This window comes from Oryza brachyantha, chromosome 3 (assembly GCF_000231095.2).
Source record: "Oryza brachyantha chromosome 3, ObraRS2, whole genome shotgun sequence".
In the NCBI taxonomy this organism is placed as follows: Eukaryota; Viridiplantae; Streptophyta; class Magnoliopsida; order Poales; family Poaceae; genus Oryza; species Oryza brachyantha.
The window spans coordinates 752,830-768,418 of NC_023165.2; the positions used below are offsets into that span (position 1 = coordinate 752,830).

A 15,589-nucleotide genomic window follows, 5' to 3' on the forward strand; every position below is an offset into this window, starting at 1 on the left:
AATCAACCGATGTTACAACTCTCCAAAGGATAGTTTAGTGAACCAGTTCCTTCTTTTTTAACGATTCGAACCTCCTAGGAAATTCCTCGCGTGAGCTGTGATCGATCATATGCTACGGCAAGCCGACACTCGACCCAGCCGGTTGTAATAGTACTTCTATGTGCACTTTGTTAATGGATGGAGCGGTCAAATACTTAGTATACTACTCTCTTGTTTTTAATGTATAACACCAGTGAATTTTATATAGTTTGATCATTTATCTTATTTTAGATTTTTTTAAATATGTAAAAGTTCAGGTTAAGTTTATAATACCTGTAATAACACTAAATTATACTAAGATAACTAACATTATTATATTTTAATACAATGAATGATAAAAACAAATTATAATTTAATGACATCATTTATTAAAACCGGTGGAGTATTAATCTTGTGTATTTCACCCAGCATGCAAATTAATACTGTGTGGTCGGGCAGCCGTGTGATGATCATGCAAGGTATTCTCCGTGTTACATCGTAAAATTTTATAGATAATACTAATCAATTAATACATATATATTTTGTATGTGTATATGATCATATAAACGTCATGTAAATTTAAATAATACTAAAATATCTTATAACACGAAATCAGAAAGCCAATGTACTGTACATATACAAAATCGGAAAACCGATGGAGGCTGGAGCACTGCATTGATCTCAAACCCTGAAGAAGACGAGCATTGATTTCAGCCGCAGAGCCAGAGATCAAACTCAGCGCAGGCTCAGCACAGGACGCCACACCGGCCGGTCCGACGGTCCAGATAACACAAAGCAGCCACACGCCACAGCCAATGACATGTGGCCCCCACCATGATCTTGGACCCACCTGCCATGAGACAGCTGGTCGGTACCAACGGCGAGGCAGGCACAGCGCATGCACTGCACGCCCCGGCCTGCCACGCGGACGGCATCAGCCAGCAACAGGTCGTTCCCGCGAGCTCCTAGGCCATCCTCCTGTAACTGCAATCCACGAACGAAAAGAGTAGCAGCCAGCACCGCACAGCACAGCACTTGATAAAAACCAAAAAGAGGCTACTCCCCAAGGGCGTTACTCCTCATAGCCTTGGTCTGCATGCTCACGCGATTCGCGTCCAAAATTAATCAGTACACTCCTCCGTCTTCCTCCTTTGCCCCGAGGACCGGTATAATTGTGGTTATCCCTTGCATCTAATTCTTTCCTTCTTCAGAGGTGCTGTATCTACTTCTGTTCCTCATCCACATCGTTCTCTCCTCTCCTCCCTGTTTCCTGGGGCCTGGACTCTTCAGTGTGCGTGAGAGAGGCGGCCATGACCGGAGCGGAGGAGCAGGGCAGGAGGCTGTTCGGCGTGTCGCTGACAGACAGGCCCAGGTGGCAGCAGTTCTTGATCTGCTCGTCGGGGTTCTTCTTCGGCTACCTCGTCAATGGCATCTGCGAGGTTAGTTCCTGTTCTTGCACCATCGATGAGAAAATTATCGTAAATGATTATGTATGAACACTTGGTTATGGATGAGGTTAATGAACATTTGCGGTTGTACGGAGACGGTGTTGAATTGTATGAGGATGGTTGCGTTTTTCCGTCCCGTTTTCTTCATCATAATCTCGTAGGCAGGCTCTCATACAGTTGCTTGGTCAACTTTTTTTTTTCGTCCATTCCCCCGAATTTTCAGTCATGTACATTTCCGGTGCAAAATATCTTCAGAAGTTAAAGATGAAACTGTCGTATTCCCTTGTTCTTTTATCACATCTTGACCAGGCTAATTTCTACGCTTATCATGATGCAGGAATACGTGTACAACCGGCTTCAATTCAGGTGATCCTTGGGCTGTGTTACCTACCTAACTTGTCTTCTCTGCGTGCACCTGTACTTTCTCATATCTGCTAATGACGCACTTGCAATTCTGAAACATTTTGTTGTCTGCTGCAGCTTCGGTTGGTACTTCACATTCGTGCAGGGCTTCGTGTACTTGGGTCTGATTCGTCTGCAGGGATTCACGGTGAAGCAGATGGTGAACCCGTGGAGGACGTATGTGCGGCTCTCGGCTGTGCTCATGGGATCCCATGGCCTCACCAAGGGCTCCCTTGCATTCCTCAACTACCCTGCCCAAATTATGTTCAAATCCACCAAGGTTACTTCCTTTTCTGTTTCATCCTTAGGGCTCTTACTATAAGCTTTGGAAATAGATATTCATGATCCGACAATGTCTGTACCTGAAAACAGTAGAACCAAACTCATCATCAGTAAAATTATTTGTTCACCTTATATTTCTAAAACGATAAAAATAATTCACATGTACCTGGTGTTAGTTGAAAAGCGACATTTTTTGTTCTTGGAAAACTCCAATATGGGAATGCAACATCAGAAGTGATGTTCAGTTAGGTGCCAAAGTACCAGCTCAATAATGTATCTTTCTATATTTGAGGATGGAGTGGTACTCCTATGGCCAAAACCAAATAAATTAGCAAGTAGGATAACGTTGTTGATAAGGCCCATTCTGAGCTCATCTTTCCTTGCTACCAATATTTATTTTTAAAAATTTGCTCCAAAATTATATCTTCTATATTCTTAAATAATTAAGATTTTGTCAACAACAGGCTGCAGTTTTAGGAATGTGAAACCAACACACTGGTATTTACTTGTACAAACAAACATATGCTAAGGATTTTCTTGTAGTACTTCCTCCTTTGTCGTCCTTTAGCGATGCAACACAAACTGGTATGATATAAATATATGGGTTTTTTTATCGTACTTGAAAAATACCTTAAGATAATAAAAATTTTAGTGCAAAATTTTGATACCTTAAGATACATTATATCTTAAGGTACTAATTTTTTACGCTGAAAAATATGATCCCTCGAGTTAATTTTTCAATGATGGTAAAAAAAATCTAAATATATATTTTCCACTGTTTTTAAGCCTCCAAGTGGTGGTTTAGTCACTGCTGTGCTGACGGTCGGTGATGTCCGGATGTGATTTCAATTGCATTTACATAGACACCTCCTTGTAATTCAGGTTTTGCCGGTGATGATAATGGGAGCATTTATACCTGGATTAAGAAGAAAATATCCGTTCCACGAATATGTATCAGCGTTGATGCTTGTTATCGGCCTCATACTTTTCACGCTTGCGGACGCACAATCATCACCTAATTTCAGCATGATTGGTGTGGCCATGGTTTCTGGAGCACTTGTCATGGATGCATTTCTAGGTAATCTACAAGAAGCCATATTTAAGATGAATCCTGACACCACACAGGTACTCCCATGTTCTGCAATTTTCGGAACTTTGCTACTGTGAGGATTCAGAAAACTACTGACAAAGAAAAAAATATTTCCGAATAGATGGAGATGCTGTTCTGCTCAGCTGTTGTTGGTCTACCTTTCTTAGTGGTGCCAATGGTGTTAACAGGGGAGCTGACGAGGGCCTGGAGTGCATGTTCCCAGGTAAATAAATGGTTTCTATTCCCCTGCCTTTTTATAGATAATCATTGATACTTAGCCCGTTGACAGGAAAGTATCTGTCCATTTTGGTAGTCACTCATGATACTTTCCGAATGTCTGTATACCAGATGGTAGGAAAAGAATCAAATGCTCCTACTCTTTTATTAGAACCACCATTTCTGGAATCCTTGTTTATACTACTTCAGTGAAGAGAATAATCCTAAAACTACAACTTCCTCACTTCATCCATGATCCATGTTCTGACATTAGTGGCTCGAAAAGTATTGGATCCAAAACGAAAAACTCAGTTCGTTCCATATTGTAATACTTTCTAGTTTTGTTTTGATTCATTTATTGATCAATGTAAATGATTTGTATATTTATTCATAATTATAGGCATCCTTGTTCCAAAGGACCACGTAGGAATTTTTTCATAGAAATTACCCCAAATTAATTTGTTCCAAAGAAACCCTTATATCTTATAATGGAGCTAGTAACAATTTGCTAGTTTAGCTCGCCTCTTTATTTTTCTGGAGGAGACTGACCTCTCTGGTGAAACGCATGCAGCACATGTACGTGTACGCCGTGCTAGTGTTCGAGGCGATGGCCACGTTCGTCGGGCAGGTGTCGGTGCTCTCCCTCATCGCGCTCTTCGGCGCCGCGACGACGGCTATGGTCAGAGAATCCTCCTACCCCAAACCAACGGGAATGCACTGCATAATAAACTGGCAGAAACCCAAGTCCAAGTCGTGTTTGATTGTGCAGGTGACGACAGCGAGGAAGGCGGTGACCCTGCTGCTGTCCTACCTGATATTCACCAAGCCATTGACGGAGCAGCACGTCACGGGGCTGCTGCTGATCTCCATGGGCATCGTGATGAAGCTACTGCCGGAGAACAAGGAGAACGGCCCGCGCAGACAGGTGAGGATGGTGCAGCATTGTGACGACAAGCAGCGGGAGATCAGAGAAGTAGAAGAGGAGAAAGCTCCCCTGGTATGACAATTTTGTACCCAAGCAAAAGGCTGAACAAATGCCAAGGCCCAAGTGCAGGACAGGATTGAAAAAACACACACACATGAAAAAATAGCAACACCCTTCTCCCTCTTTTCTCATGTATTCTTTGCTGTCTTGAGATTGTTTTGTGGGTGTATGTCAGAAAAGGATTCCAGATTTCTAAGCTTGACGATAAATACAGAAGGATTGCTATTTGTTGGAAGGTAGGGTGTACCGTGTACGTGTACATTGACTACGTTAGTAGCGATAAGTTTGCACGTATCATGAAAGTCTAGGTCTGTACCATGTTTCGAAAAGAAAAAAAGCAGTGGGAATTTTTCATTGTTCCTTTACAATTTGCACTACAGAACTTCTGATGAAGTGACGTCCACAGAGCACAAATGTGTGACGCTGCTGTTGTTTTCATTTATATGGGCTGGTAGTGATATGAATATCTATTTTGCTTGGTCCAGTGCATATATACGCCAAGAAGTTTTAGTGGCCCATCTGGACCACAAAGCCCAGATTCCGCAGGCACTCATCCACCCATGATGCGAAGGGATATATCTGCAGTTCGACGAGCAGCTCTGCAGCTGCCATTTCAACGTGCTACTATACTGTGTTGAGGAGCAAAGGTAGTATGAATTATGGTTTGCAGCTTTATGCTCAGGAAGTGATGCTGAACACAAATGATGGTGATGAAGGAAAAACTGAGTTTAATTCTAAGCATGCATAACTATTGGGTAAATTGTCAAAATGTTTGGCCTACCAACCTAGAGAAGTCAGTGTATCGAACAGTTTTGCACTTGATATTTTCAATGCGCAGAAGCATGCTGCTGAGATTGTGGATTTTACTTGCCGAGTTAAGTCTCCTCTTCCAACTGGTCACCCTGCAATTATTGTACTATATTCGTTGGTGCTGTTAAAGGATATACTCCATTGGACACACAATTTGGACAAGCTCCTGTTAACTCACTGATGCAGACTGGTCTTCTAAAGAGAAATTTAATTATATGTCACTCAATAGGCATGACTTTAACAAAATGTCACCATATACATGCTAATGTTGCTTCTGCGCCCCAATGATGTTGCTTTTTTTCGGTAAGGCATTGATCATGTTACATTTGATGGCAAACATTTAGCCACTGGGATTCATATACTTTCACGGAGAATTATGCCTATGGGAAGGAGTCCACGGTGGTCATCTTTTAAGTTTTAAAAAGAAAATGTCAAATGACATATTTACAAATAAAAAATAATTTAGAAATAAAATTTTATATATGTGTTCATAACAATCCAAAAGTCAAATGTAGAAAATAAACCATAATAAATATCTCAAAATAAACTCTAAATTTAAGATTAAAAATTTAAATTTTGATTTATAATCATACAAAGATGGGGTGAACGTTGTTGTCGCCTAGTGATGGAATGTCTTTTCACGTTGGTTGCGGGGGATGAAGAGTGGTGCACTCTGAAAGGACGGGAGTAGCACGTCGGCGACTCGATCTTCGGCGTGGCCGCCCCGCTTTGAGGTGAGTGGAAGACCGAGGACTCCATCGTTTCGCAGCGGGTTACAGCTGCTTATAAGTTAAAATTTAAATTTTAGAACTTGATTTTATGGTTTTTTTAATCATAGTTTCTTTTACATATTTTGTTTTTAAGTCGCTATGGACACATATATAAAAGTTTTATTTATAAATTTTTTTTTTGAAAAACGCACTTTCGCTTATTGCTCCAAAAAGCATAATGATGGGAGCCTGAAAGTGGAGTGAGCCAGCAACGGCCGCGGGGGCACCGAAAGGGGCTTGTCATGGACAGGGAAACGCCACTTGGACCGTCATTTGGCTCCACTACTGCATAATTGCTGGCGCCTAGCCGGTCACCATTTCTGGCTCTCGCAGCTCCTCGTCACACAAGTTTTCAACGAACCCTACAGCAACTTCACTTCGACGCTGCACGTTTGTGATGCGAGTAAATGAAACCATTTCATGAAGCTGACTAATACAATACTTTTTCTCAGATTCAGTTGGCTAGCTGGAGTAGAATCTAGTGGATGTTCAGTAAATAAATCATTTCTTGAAGGTTACAATTAATTGTATTTGCAGATTCAGTTGAGCCAGAGGATAAATCTTTTTCAGTCGATGCGTCTTTCCGAGGAAATTCATACAATTTTCACTTATGAATTTTGGCCCCTCTCCGAGGTACAACGTTCTGAGCTTGTCTGCTGTAGCTAATACGACAATGTAACCGATCTCTGTACCCTCACTCCCGTTTATTTCAATTGCAATGTAGGTGGGGAAACTCTCCCCCCGGTGAAAAATTCAAAAAAAAAAAATTGGCCACTTGTATTTTTTTATTATTTACAAACACTAGAAATTAATGGTCTAACTTTAAATAAAAAAGTGGAATTAATGGTCATGAAACACTAGATATTTACAGACATGATCATGAAACTTCTATCCACTTTGATCTAATACTTTAAGTGGAATTAATGGTCAAACTTTAAATAAAAAAGTTGCAACTACCGGTTATTAAGAAATGAAGGGAGTAATGTATAAACTATTTTTTAAGAATAGCCTCTCTAAAAGAGAATATATATATATATATATATAAAATATATATATATATATATACACACTATAAAATTGATTCAGCCAGCCACTAGTTAGGTTTTTCTAAGATTTCCCTCGATATCGCTTGCCATCTCTGCACGGCAATAGAGGCGGGCATCTCATCCATCCCTCTTGTTCTCTCGCGTGCGTGGGACCTTTATCTTCCAACGGATACTTGAACAAAGCTAGAACGCCTTGTCTGGCCCCACATCCCCACCACCCAAACCAACGCATGCTCCGCCACACCCGCGGCTCCGGCTATATAACTCTCGCACCCGTCAAAACGAGCAAGAAGAAGTCGAGACGCCAACGCAAGCACTAGCACACTCATGGCGAGCAGGCAGCACAGGGGTTTAGGGTCGTCGTCGTCGTGGGTGGCGGCCGCGGCGGACACGGCGTCGTGGTGCCTGGCGCTGTCGCTGGTGGCGCTGCTGCTGGTGTGCTCGCTCGGGCCCGGTGCCGGTGCCGGTGCGGGCGCCGGGAGCGTGGTGCGTGGCGCGGCGCTGTCGGCGCGGCCGTGCGAGGAGATCTACGTGGTGGCGGAGGGCGAGACGCTGCACAGCATCAGCGACAAGTGCGGCGACCCTTACATCCTGGAGCAGAACCCCCACGTCCACGACCCCGACGACGTCTTCCCCGGCCTCGTCATCAAGATCACTCCGTCCAAGCCCAGGTAGACGACCAGTCACATCGACGTCACGTCATGGACTCCATCCATCGTCGCACGAGAGAGATTTGAGTGGTCAACCAACGTGAATGAAACACACAAGTGTTCGTTCCAACGCTGGAAATCGATCGATCGATGTATCTCTGCAGGTTAGGGGAGAAAACGGATTGTGATTTGTGGATACACACACGGACCCTTGTAGGAGAAATGAAAAAAAAAATCCTATGTTTCTGTTGTGAATTCTAGCTTCGTCTCCCCTCTGTTAATTTGGTGAAAAGGAAGCTCACTCTGTTGTTTCGGCCTGTGCTTCTCTCTTCGTATTTGTGGTTGAATTCACGAGATTGCAAACCAAATGGCCTAAATTTGCGTGCCGATTTGCTCTGCTTGGGCTGCCTCGCGGTGTGGATGGCGCGCGCCGAAGCGTGAACGCGGACAGAGTGACACGCAGCGCAGCGCAGCGCAGCGACGGCCCGTGTGGTGGTGGCACGTAAGCACAACGGCTGCGTCGTCGTTAGCCGTTTCGTTAGCTTGTCCTTACATGTGCTACAGCTGAGTTGATCTCATCTCGTCTCCTCTTCTGCTCTGCGCGCTCTCGGTTGGGTGCACCGGAGCACTACACGTGCTGTCGTGGCCCAGGACCTCGGTCAGAAATACTCCAGGAGAAACCAATGGAAGGAAGATTCCAGCTACTCCCTTTGCACCTTTGAGCTTTGGACCGTTGGAGAGTGAGAGACGGAGACACTGATCAGCAAAAGATGAAGGGCCCAGCTGACCCAGCATCCCAGAGGTTGATAGACATCGGCCCAGACAGAGAATAACAGATTAGGCCCAATTAATTTTTCGACTAATTTGGTGTGTTGTCCAGCAGAATGTTTTCAGGCCCTGTGTTTTGCTCTTGTTTTGGTGCAACTCATAGGCCGGTGTCCCCGGCAAAAATTCCCTTTCCGCTTTAATGAAAAGTAGGGCTACGGCCTTTTTCTAAAAAAAAAAACTAATTTGGCCCAGCAAAGGAATTAGTAAGAGCTCTGTACAAACGCGGCCCAAGTCGAAAGCTGCAAAGGACAAAGAAAAATGAGAATGAGATAGCCTCTCTACTGGATCACGTTGCTTGAGCACGCATGCAAAGGCTCTGATCGACGCTGATCACGATTCTTTCTACCACCGTTGCCCCGGATTCCTCGGTGTCCGTCTTTGCACTAGAGTGCATCGGCACCCTAATTGATATCTACCCCTTATCTAATCGAATCGCAACTCGTCATGTCATGTATAAATTAACTCGACGCCTCCTTCTTGTCTTCAAATGTGAAGATTACTCTGCCGAAATGGCGCATGGCCATAGGGTTAACACAGTGTCACTGGCCTTAGTCCTAGCCACTGTGCTTGGATCCCTCTGCCTTGGCATCACTGCCTCACCAGAAGGTACGCGAAAAATCATGTGTTGCTCATGTGAAATTGCTTGCTTTTGGTCTTGAGAATAATGTCGTGCATGTCGTTGCAGCGCAGAAAAGGTACAATTTTCGGTTCGTCAGGCACGCGCGGGACGCTCCGCTGGTGTCCCACTACAACTACATCGTCGTCGGCGGCGGCACGGCCGGGTGCCCGCTGGCCGCCACGCTCTCGGAGCACTCGCGGGTGCTCCTCCTCGAGCGCGGCGGCCTCCCCTACGGGAACCGCAACGTGTCCAGCGAGTACCACTTCGCTGACGCGCTGGCCGACACGTCCCCGAGGTCCCCGGCGCAGCGGTTCGTCTCCGAGGACGGCGTCGTGAACGCCCGGGCGCGTGTGCTCGGCGGCGGCAGCTGCCTCAACGCCGGCTTCTACACCCGCGCCAGCGACGGCTACGTCCGTGCCGCGGGCTGGGACCCCCGCCTCGTCAACGCGTCGTACCGGTGGGTGGAGCGCGAGCTGGTGTTCCGCCCCGACGTGCCGCACTGGCAGTGCGCGCTGCGCGAGGGCCTCCTCCAGGCCGGGGTCACGCCGGACAACGGCTATACGCTCGAGCACGTCTCCGGCACCAAGATCGGCGGCACCATCTTCGACAGAACCGGTCGCCGCCACACCGCTGCCGACTTCGTCCGGCGAGCCCACCCGAGGCGGCTCACCGTGTTCCTGCACGCCACCGTGTCGCGAATCCTCTTCCGACGCAGCGGCACGTAACGTCAAATTTTGTTTTTGCACATTTTTTTTAGCACTCATACTGACACACGCGTGTCATTGTGGCAAACTGGCAATCTATCTGCAGAGGGGGCGGCGAAGCCGGTGGCGTACGGCGTTGTGTTCACCGACCCGGCGGGCGTGCGACATCGCGTGTACCTGCGGAGCGGCGCGAAGAGCGAGGTAATCCTGACGGCTGGGACGCTGGGGAGCCCGCAGCTGCTGATGCTGAGCGGCGTCGGGCCGCGCGGGCAGCTGGAGAAGCACGGCATCCTCCCCGTGATGGACCAGCCGATGGTCGGGCAGGGCGTGGCGGACAACCCCATGAACTCGGTGTTCGTCCCGTCCCCGGTTCCCGTCGCGCTCTCCCTCGTCCAGATCGTCGGCGTCACCCGCTTCGGCACCTTCATCGAGGGCGTCAGCGGCTCGCAGTTCGGCATCCCGCTCCACGGCCGCGGCGCCGCCCGCCGCGCCCGCAGCTTCGGCATGTTCTCCCCCATGGTACATTTTTTTTCGCGCAGACGATTCCGATTGGCTAGCTGCGTGCATTTTGCGTGCAAACTAATGGATGTTTAATTTTCGTGTGCATGCACCGGGGACGACGACGGCGGAAGCCAGACAGGGCAGCTCGGGACGGTGCCGCCAATGGAGAGGACGCCGGAGGCGATGCGGCGGGCAGCGGAGGCGATGCGACGGCTGGACAAGCGGGCGTTCCGTGGCGGGTTCATCCTGGAGAAGATCCTGGGTCCCTTGTCGACGGGGCACATCGAGCTGCGGTCGACTGACCCCGACGCGAACCCGGCCGTGACGTTCAACTACTTCCGGGACCCGCGGGACTTGGAGCGGTGCGTGCGCGGCATCCAGACGATCGAACGGGTGGTGCGGTCGCGTGCCTTCGCGCGGTTCACCTACGCGAACGGCAGCGCCATGGAGGCCGCCGTGCTCAGCCGCGCGGGGCTGTCGGCGGCCAACCTCCCCGTCAACCTGCTGCCTCGCGGCGCCAGCGACACGCGGCCGCTGCAGCAGTACTGCAGGGAGACGGTGATGACCATCTGGCACTACCACGGCGGGTGCCACGTCGGCGCCGTCGTGGACCAGGACTACCGGGCGCTCGGCGTCCGGGGCCTCCGCGTCATCGACAGCTCCACCTTCAAGTACTCGCCCGGCACCAACCCGCAGGCCACCGTCATGATGCTCGGCAGGTAAACTAATTGGCTTTTGTTTGGCTGAGTTTCGTTTGGTTTTGGGCGTTTGCTTGGCTGAATTTTAGTCGAACACATGCATTTCGTGCACAGGTATATGGGGCTGAAGATTCAGAAGGAGAGGTGGACGAGGAACGACGAGACACATTAGTTTGGTCTTCGTGTTGTTGGCCATGAAGAGACTGTATGAAGAGACTGTCTGAGATGTTTGTTTGTTTGTTTGTTTGTTTGTTTGTTAAGAGTGATAATAGTCTGATTGTGGACTAGGGTTTAGTATTGAATGTTTTCAGCGTTGTTAGGTATAGGTGGCACTGTTTGGATTTGACCACACACACATCCATTTGGTATTTGGGTGGATAAGTGTTCGAAGGTTTGCACCGAGCATTTCAATTGATCGGGTTTTCATGACAGACTCCTCACTTACGAAAGAGATGGAAGCGGCGAAAATGACCATTAAAATTCCCAATCGACAGAGCATTGTTCTGTTTACCGTTTTCAATCATTTTCGTTTACAGTTATATATTTTTTTTCAAAAAAATTAACAGTGATATATTGGAGCTAACACTAAATAGTCAAATTGATAAATATAGTTGATTTTCTAATGATCGAACATTGTTTCGGTAAATAGCTACCAATTTCGACAATTTTGGGCTGTTTTCCACGTTGAGCTACCATAGAAGGTGTGCTTGCCCAGTCAGCAGATCCGTTTATAGCAGCAACGGCCCATGGGCCTACTAAGAAACCTGAAGAGAAAAGAAGCACAATGAATCGCAGAAAACACAAGCAAGGTTTGGGAGCTCCCCAGAACAAGCTTTTCCGGCGGCGAATCTTGGGCAGTCCGCACCGCATATAAATCGCAAATGCACTCCGCGTGTCTGTATGTACCAGCGCGATTCGTCGGCTTGGAGCCTAGCTTGGAGTTGGCCCCCTCGATCCATGGATGGATATGGGCTCAAGCTAGCTAGCTTCCCAACAAGATCTGAGAATTGAATCACGTCGGCACGTATATGCTGAACCCACTCGACCACTGTGCCAACTGCCAACGAACTCCATCGATCTCCCATAATCTGGTTGCTTTCATGTGTGCATTGTCCCCCACTCCGGCCGCCGCCGTTAGCTCTTTGGCTCCTTTCTGCTATCTAGCTAGCACGAGCAGAAGAAGGCAAGAAGCAGCTAGCCGAGCACCACCTGCTGCCTGGCACCTACCCACTCCTGATTCCTAAATGTGTCGAGTTCGCGACACTCCTTGTGCGTGCAATGCTGCTACAGATCACGAAGAAAACACGCATCCCATCCCATTTTGTCTTCATTGATCAGTCAATCTTATGGGTCGTGATGCGCGATGTGGCCCTGGAACGAGCTGAGTAGTGGGCGACTGGCGAGCGTGTGGATCCCGCCGTTTTATAAAGGATACATCTACAGCAACGGCGAGGAAAGCCAAACTACACTTGATGAGAACATCGTGTGCCATTTGTGATTTGTCTTGGCACTGCTACTACATCCAACTTTACGTCTTGGAGGTGTCGATGGAACTCGACAACATCGTTGGTTCCGATTCCACATTACTACCCGATACCATTATATGCAAAGTCGGGATCTCATTCTTTTCTGTGGATTTCTTCAAGTGAAAATCATGTTCTGTCTAAGATGGGCGGTGGCGGCGCAATCGTCGTTTCCTTGTTAGAGACGTTGCTTCGAAGAACTCATAGCTTAGAAGTGTCAAAGGGCTGGTTTGGGTTTTAGTATAAGGGCTCTAATGTAATCGCATGGTGTGTAGTTTTTTTTTTTTTCTTGACTTTTTTCTTCTGTAGGCTATAATCTTATATATTTTCTTCTTCTTTATCAATATATACAAGACAAAGCTTTTGCCTTACTTTTAAAGTCGGGGATTCGATTCTAGCGCTGAAATCCAAAGACATGGCATGCATAGGGGGCGATTGGTATATTTATAAATAAAAAATTTATATACGTATTCTTTGCGAGCTAAAAGTTAATATAAAAATAAATTATGATAAAAAATTAACTTTAAATTTAAAGATAAAGTTCAAATTTTGACTAACAATGCGAAAAGATAAGTCCATAATTTATAGACGGTGGTCCTACCGTGCTGCGTTCAATCAGTCTGGTAATTTGCAGTTTGATGTTTTCATCTTTACCCTGTCGCCTTCTCTTTCCTGATCCGACCAACGTTGGTTTGCAGCCGTGCGATCGGAGGAGGGCGTTAGAGATCCAGATTCTGTCCACGTGTTTAGATGCGACGACAAGAACGAACTGAAGGCGATACTACCGAGGGGTGGCTGTCACCTCAGCAATTACCAGATTATTAAATACGTAACTTCATACCGTAATTTAATCGATCTCGACGTCTCTTTGTTACCGAACGAAGGCAGCAAGGGGAAAAGGGAAAAGGTTACATAAACGTTTGACCGGAGTTTATGGATATAAATAAAAAAACAAATTTCATAGGTTATATCGAACGTTTAACCGGAGTTTACGGATACAAATGAAAAAAACAAATTTCACAGCTCGGTTGGAAACCGCGAGACGAATTTTTTGAGCCTAATTAAACCGTCATTAGCCCATGTTGGTTACTGTAGTATTTATGATTAATCATAGACCAATTAGGCTCAGAAGATTCGTCTCAAGATTTCTTCCACAACTGTACAATTAGTTTTTATTTATCTATGTTTAATGCTCCATTTAAATGTCCAAAAATTCGATGTGATGTTTTTGGAAAACTTTTTGGAACTAAACGATACTAGTACCTCTCGTCTATATTAACACTATTTTTGATTCCTCTTGCCAAAGTTTAACCATTAGGCTTATCTGAAAAAATTGTAAAATTTTTTTTTAAAAATTAGTCACGCATAAAGTACTATTTATACTTTATTATCTAGTAATAATAAAAATATTAATCGTAAAAAAAATTAAATAAGACGAAGAGTCAATATATTGTATCTAGAAATTAAAAATGAAGTTATTATGGAACGGCCGTGATATATATTACGGATTCAGATCCTCTACAACTCTGGTCACTATGCAGTATTAATAACACGTGGATATCAGTGAACAGTATTATTACGTACTAACTTCTTTCTTGTGTTATTTATTCCTTGTTTATTTACCGTAAAGTTGAATTTTGATCTAAATTTGATTATTAATCTTACTTAAAAGATTCATATAATTCTTAATTATTTGTTTTGATTTTTTATTATTAAAGATACTTTAAGCATGATTTGCAATTTACATGTTTGTAAAATATAAATAAACCAAATGGTTCAACGTACCTTAGAGTTAGTGGAGTCATGTAAATTGAACGAAAGTACTAGTAGAATGGACAAATATGAATTTGAGTATATCTTTTGGACAAAGGGAGTAAATAGCTAAGGGTAAGTTGCAAATTTGTCCAATTTTTCTTACTCAGTTTTCACATCAAACTACTATTCTACTAATTTGTCACTTTCAATTAAAAAATATTTTCTTTTAGTTCAACATGGGCAATGCTTGGACAAACATCTACTCTATATTTTAGCTTTGGGACTCCGCCACCTAAGCCATCATAAGCTCCACTAGCATTTTCCTTCGTAGACACCCCTTTTCTTTCTTCTCCTATTCTTCCCCAACTATGGCGACGGTGGGTCATCTGGATTTAGTGTAGAAGTGTGACGTTGTATGTGGTAGTGGTGAATGTGAGGTGGACGACCATTACATCCAACAAGGAGGACCCTAGATTCAACCTCCTTGAGTTTCTCCTAGGCCAACATCGTTGCCTTAAATATCTAGTGTGATGGTTTACAACAATGACCATAGCGCAAAGATTTGGTGGAACACAAGACTTTTGAATCTAGCAATATCCATGGCTAGGTTCTCCTTCGCCTTCGACCTCTCTCGCAAGTCCACAACGGTCTACCCCAGTGCTTCAACGGTATGCATGTCCTTGTCTTTGTCATTCTGTCGGAGGGTGCATTCGATGTTGATATAGTCGGAGGCAGCGACAACTAGAGTAGGAGTAAGAGAGGAGGGAGATGATATTGCTAGAGAATGATAAGCGGCTAGGAAAAATTGGTATGCATTATAATATTAGATAAGGATGTGTGGTCTTTAACTCTTATGTAAAACCTCAGTTGAAGGTCTAACCTATATGCAATTTACTCTAGATGAATAAAAGGAAAATTTCATATATGCCTATGAACTTTTCCTCAATCCGCTCTATATCCGTAAATTTTGCCTCATCCTCTATATACTCCAAGTTTTTACTTGATCTCTTTTATACTCTTTTATACCCGTGATTTGAATTGACCATTAGTTGAATGTTATGGTTTTATACAAATGATCATATTACTCCTTTCCCATACTTGTTTGCTAGCTTACGAACAACATGAATCCGAACATGAATATTATATTCATTTATAAAAATACAAAGTGGATTGAATTGATTTGAGAACTTCAATTTATTTTTAAAAAAAATATAAACCAACTAAAAAATAATTTTAGTATCAAC

General features: G+C 45.1%; 3 protein-coding genes across 5 annotated transcripts; all 3 read left to right on the plus strand.

Annotated features, from left to right (window-relative positions):
- Positions 1-1,023: 1,023 nt before the first annotated feature.
- On the plus strand, positions 1,024-4,782 carry LOC102715649 (UDP-galactose/UDP-glucose transporter 2-like). 3 transcript variants are annotated; one of them, XM_006649218.2, is made up of 8 exons: positions 1,024-1,184; positions 1,309-1,457; positions 1,804-1,832; positions 1,947-2,148; positions 3,033-3,275; positions 3,362-3,463; positions 4,028-4,135; positions 4,226-4,782. In XM_006649218.2, the coding sequence occupies exons 1-8, from the start codon at positions 1,115-1,117 to the stop codon at positions 4,457-4,459; spliced, it is 1,137 nt and encodes a 378-aa protein (XP_006649281.2). In that variant the 5' UTR covers positions 1,024-1,114; the 3' UTR covers positions 4,460-4,782. The 3 variants fall into 3 exon arrangements, with proteins under 3 accessions (XP_006649281.2, XP_040378016.1, XP_015690337.1); XM_040522082.1 differs by having other exon boundaries at positions 1,024-1,146; positions 1,230-1,457; XM_015834851.2 differs by lacking the exon at positions 1,024-1,184 and having other exon boundaries at positions 1,218-1,457.
- A 2,588-nt stretch (positions 4,783-7,370) lies between these two features.
- On the plus strand, positions 7,371-8,009 carry LOC102715923. The gene has a single exon (XM_006649219.2). The coding sequence runs from the start codon at positions 7,395-7,397 to the stop codon at positions 7,740-7,742; it is 348 nt and encodes a 115-aa protein (XP_006649282.1). The 5' UTR covers positions 7,371-7,394; the 3' UTR covers positions 7,743-8,009.
- A 1,036-nt stretch (positions 8,010-9,045) lies between these two features.
- On the plus strand, positions 9,046-11,579 carry LOC102716197 (protein HOTHEAD-like). Its single transcript, XM_015834939.2, has 5 exons — positions 9,046-9,151; positions 9,231-9,881; positions 9,975-10,387; positions 10,505-11,088; positions 11,182-11,579. The coding sequence occupies exons 1-5, from the start codon at positions 9,055-9,057 to the stop codon at positions 11,237-11,239; spliced, it is 1,803 nt and encodes a 600-aa protein (XP_015690425.2). The 5' UTR covers positions 9,046-9,054; the 3' UTR covers positions 11,240-11,579.
- The last annotated feature ends 4,010 nt before the right edge of the window (positions 11,580-15,589 follow it).

Excerpts from the sequence above, each read along its gene's own strand:
- LOC102715649 (XM_006649218.2), top strand. The coding sequence starts at position 1,115 with ATGCTCACGCGATTCGCGTCCAAAATTAATCAGTACACTCCTCCGTCT. Across the intron at positions 1,458-1,803 it reads TCGTCAATGGCATCTGCGAG|GAATACGTGTACAACCGGCT; the intron begins GTTAGTTCCTGT and ends ATCATGATGCAG. Across the intron at positions 2,149-3,032 it reads TTATGTTCAAATCCACCAAG|GTTTTGCCGGTGATGATAAT; the intron begins GTTACTTCCTTT and ends CTTGTAATTCAG.
- LOC102715923 (XM_006649219.2), top strand. The coding sequence starts at position 7,395 with ATGGCGAGCAGGCAGCACAGGGGTTTAGGGTCGTCGTCGTCGTGGGTG.
- LOC102716197 (XM_015834939.2), top strand. The coding sequence starts at position 9,055 with ATGGCGCATGGCCATAGGGTTAACACAGTGTCACTGGCCTTAGTCCTA. Across the intron at positions 9,152-9,230 it reads CATCACTGCCTCACCAGAAG|CGCAGAAAAGGTACAATTTT; the intron begins GTACGCGAAAAA and ends ATGTCGTTGCAG. Across the intron at positions 10,388-10,504 it reads TCGGCATGTTCTCCCCCATG|ACAGGGCAGCTCGGGACGGT; the intron begins GTACATTTTTTT and ends GGCGGAAGCCAG.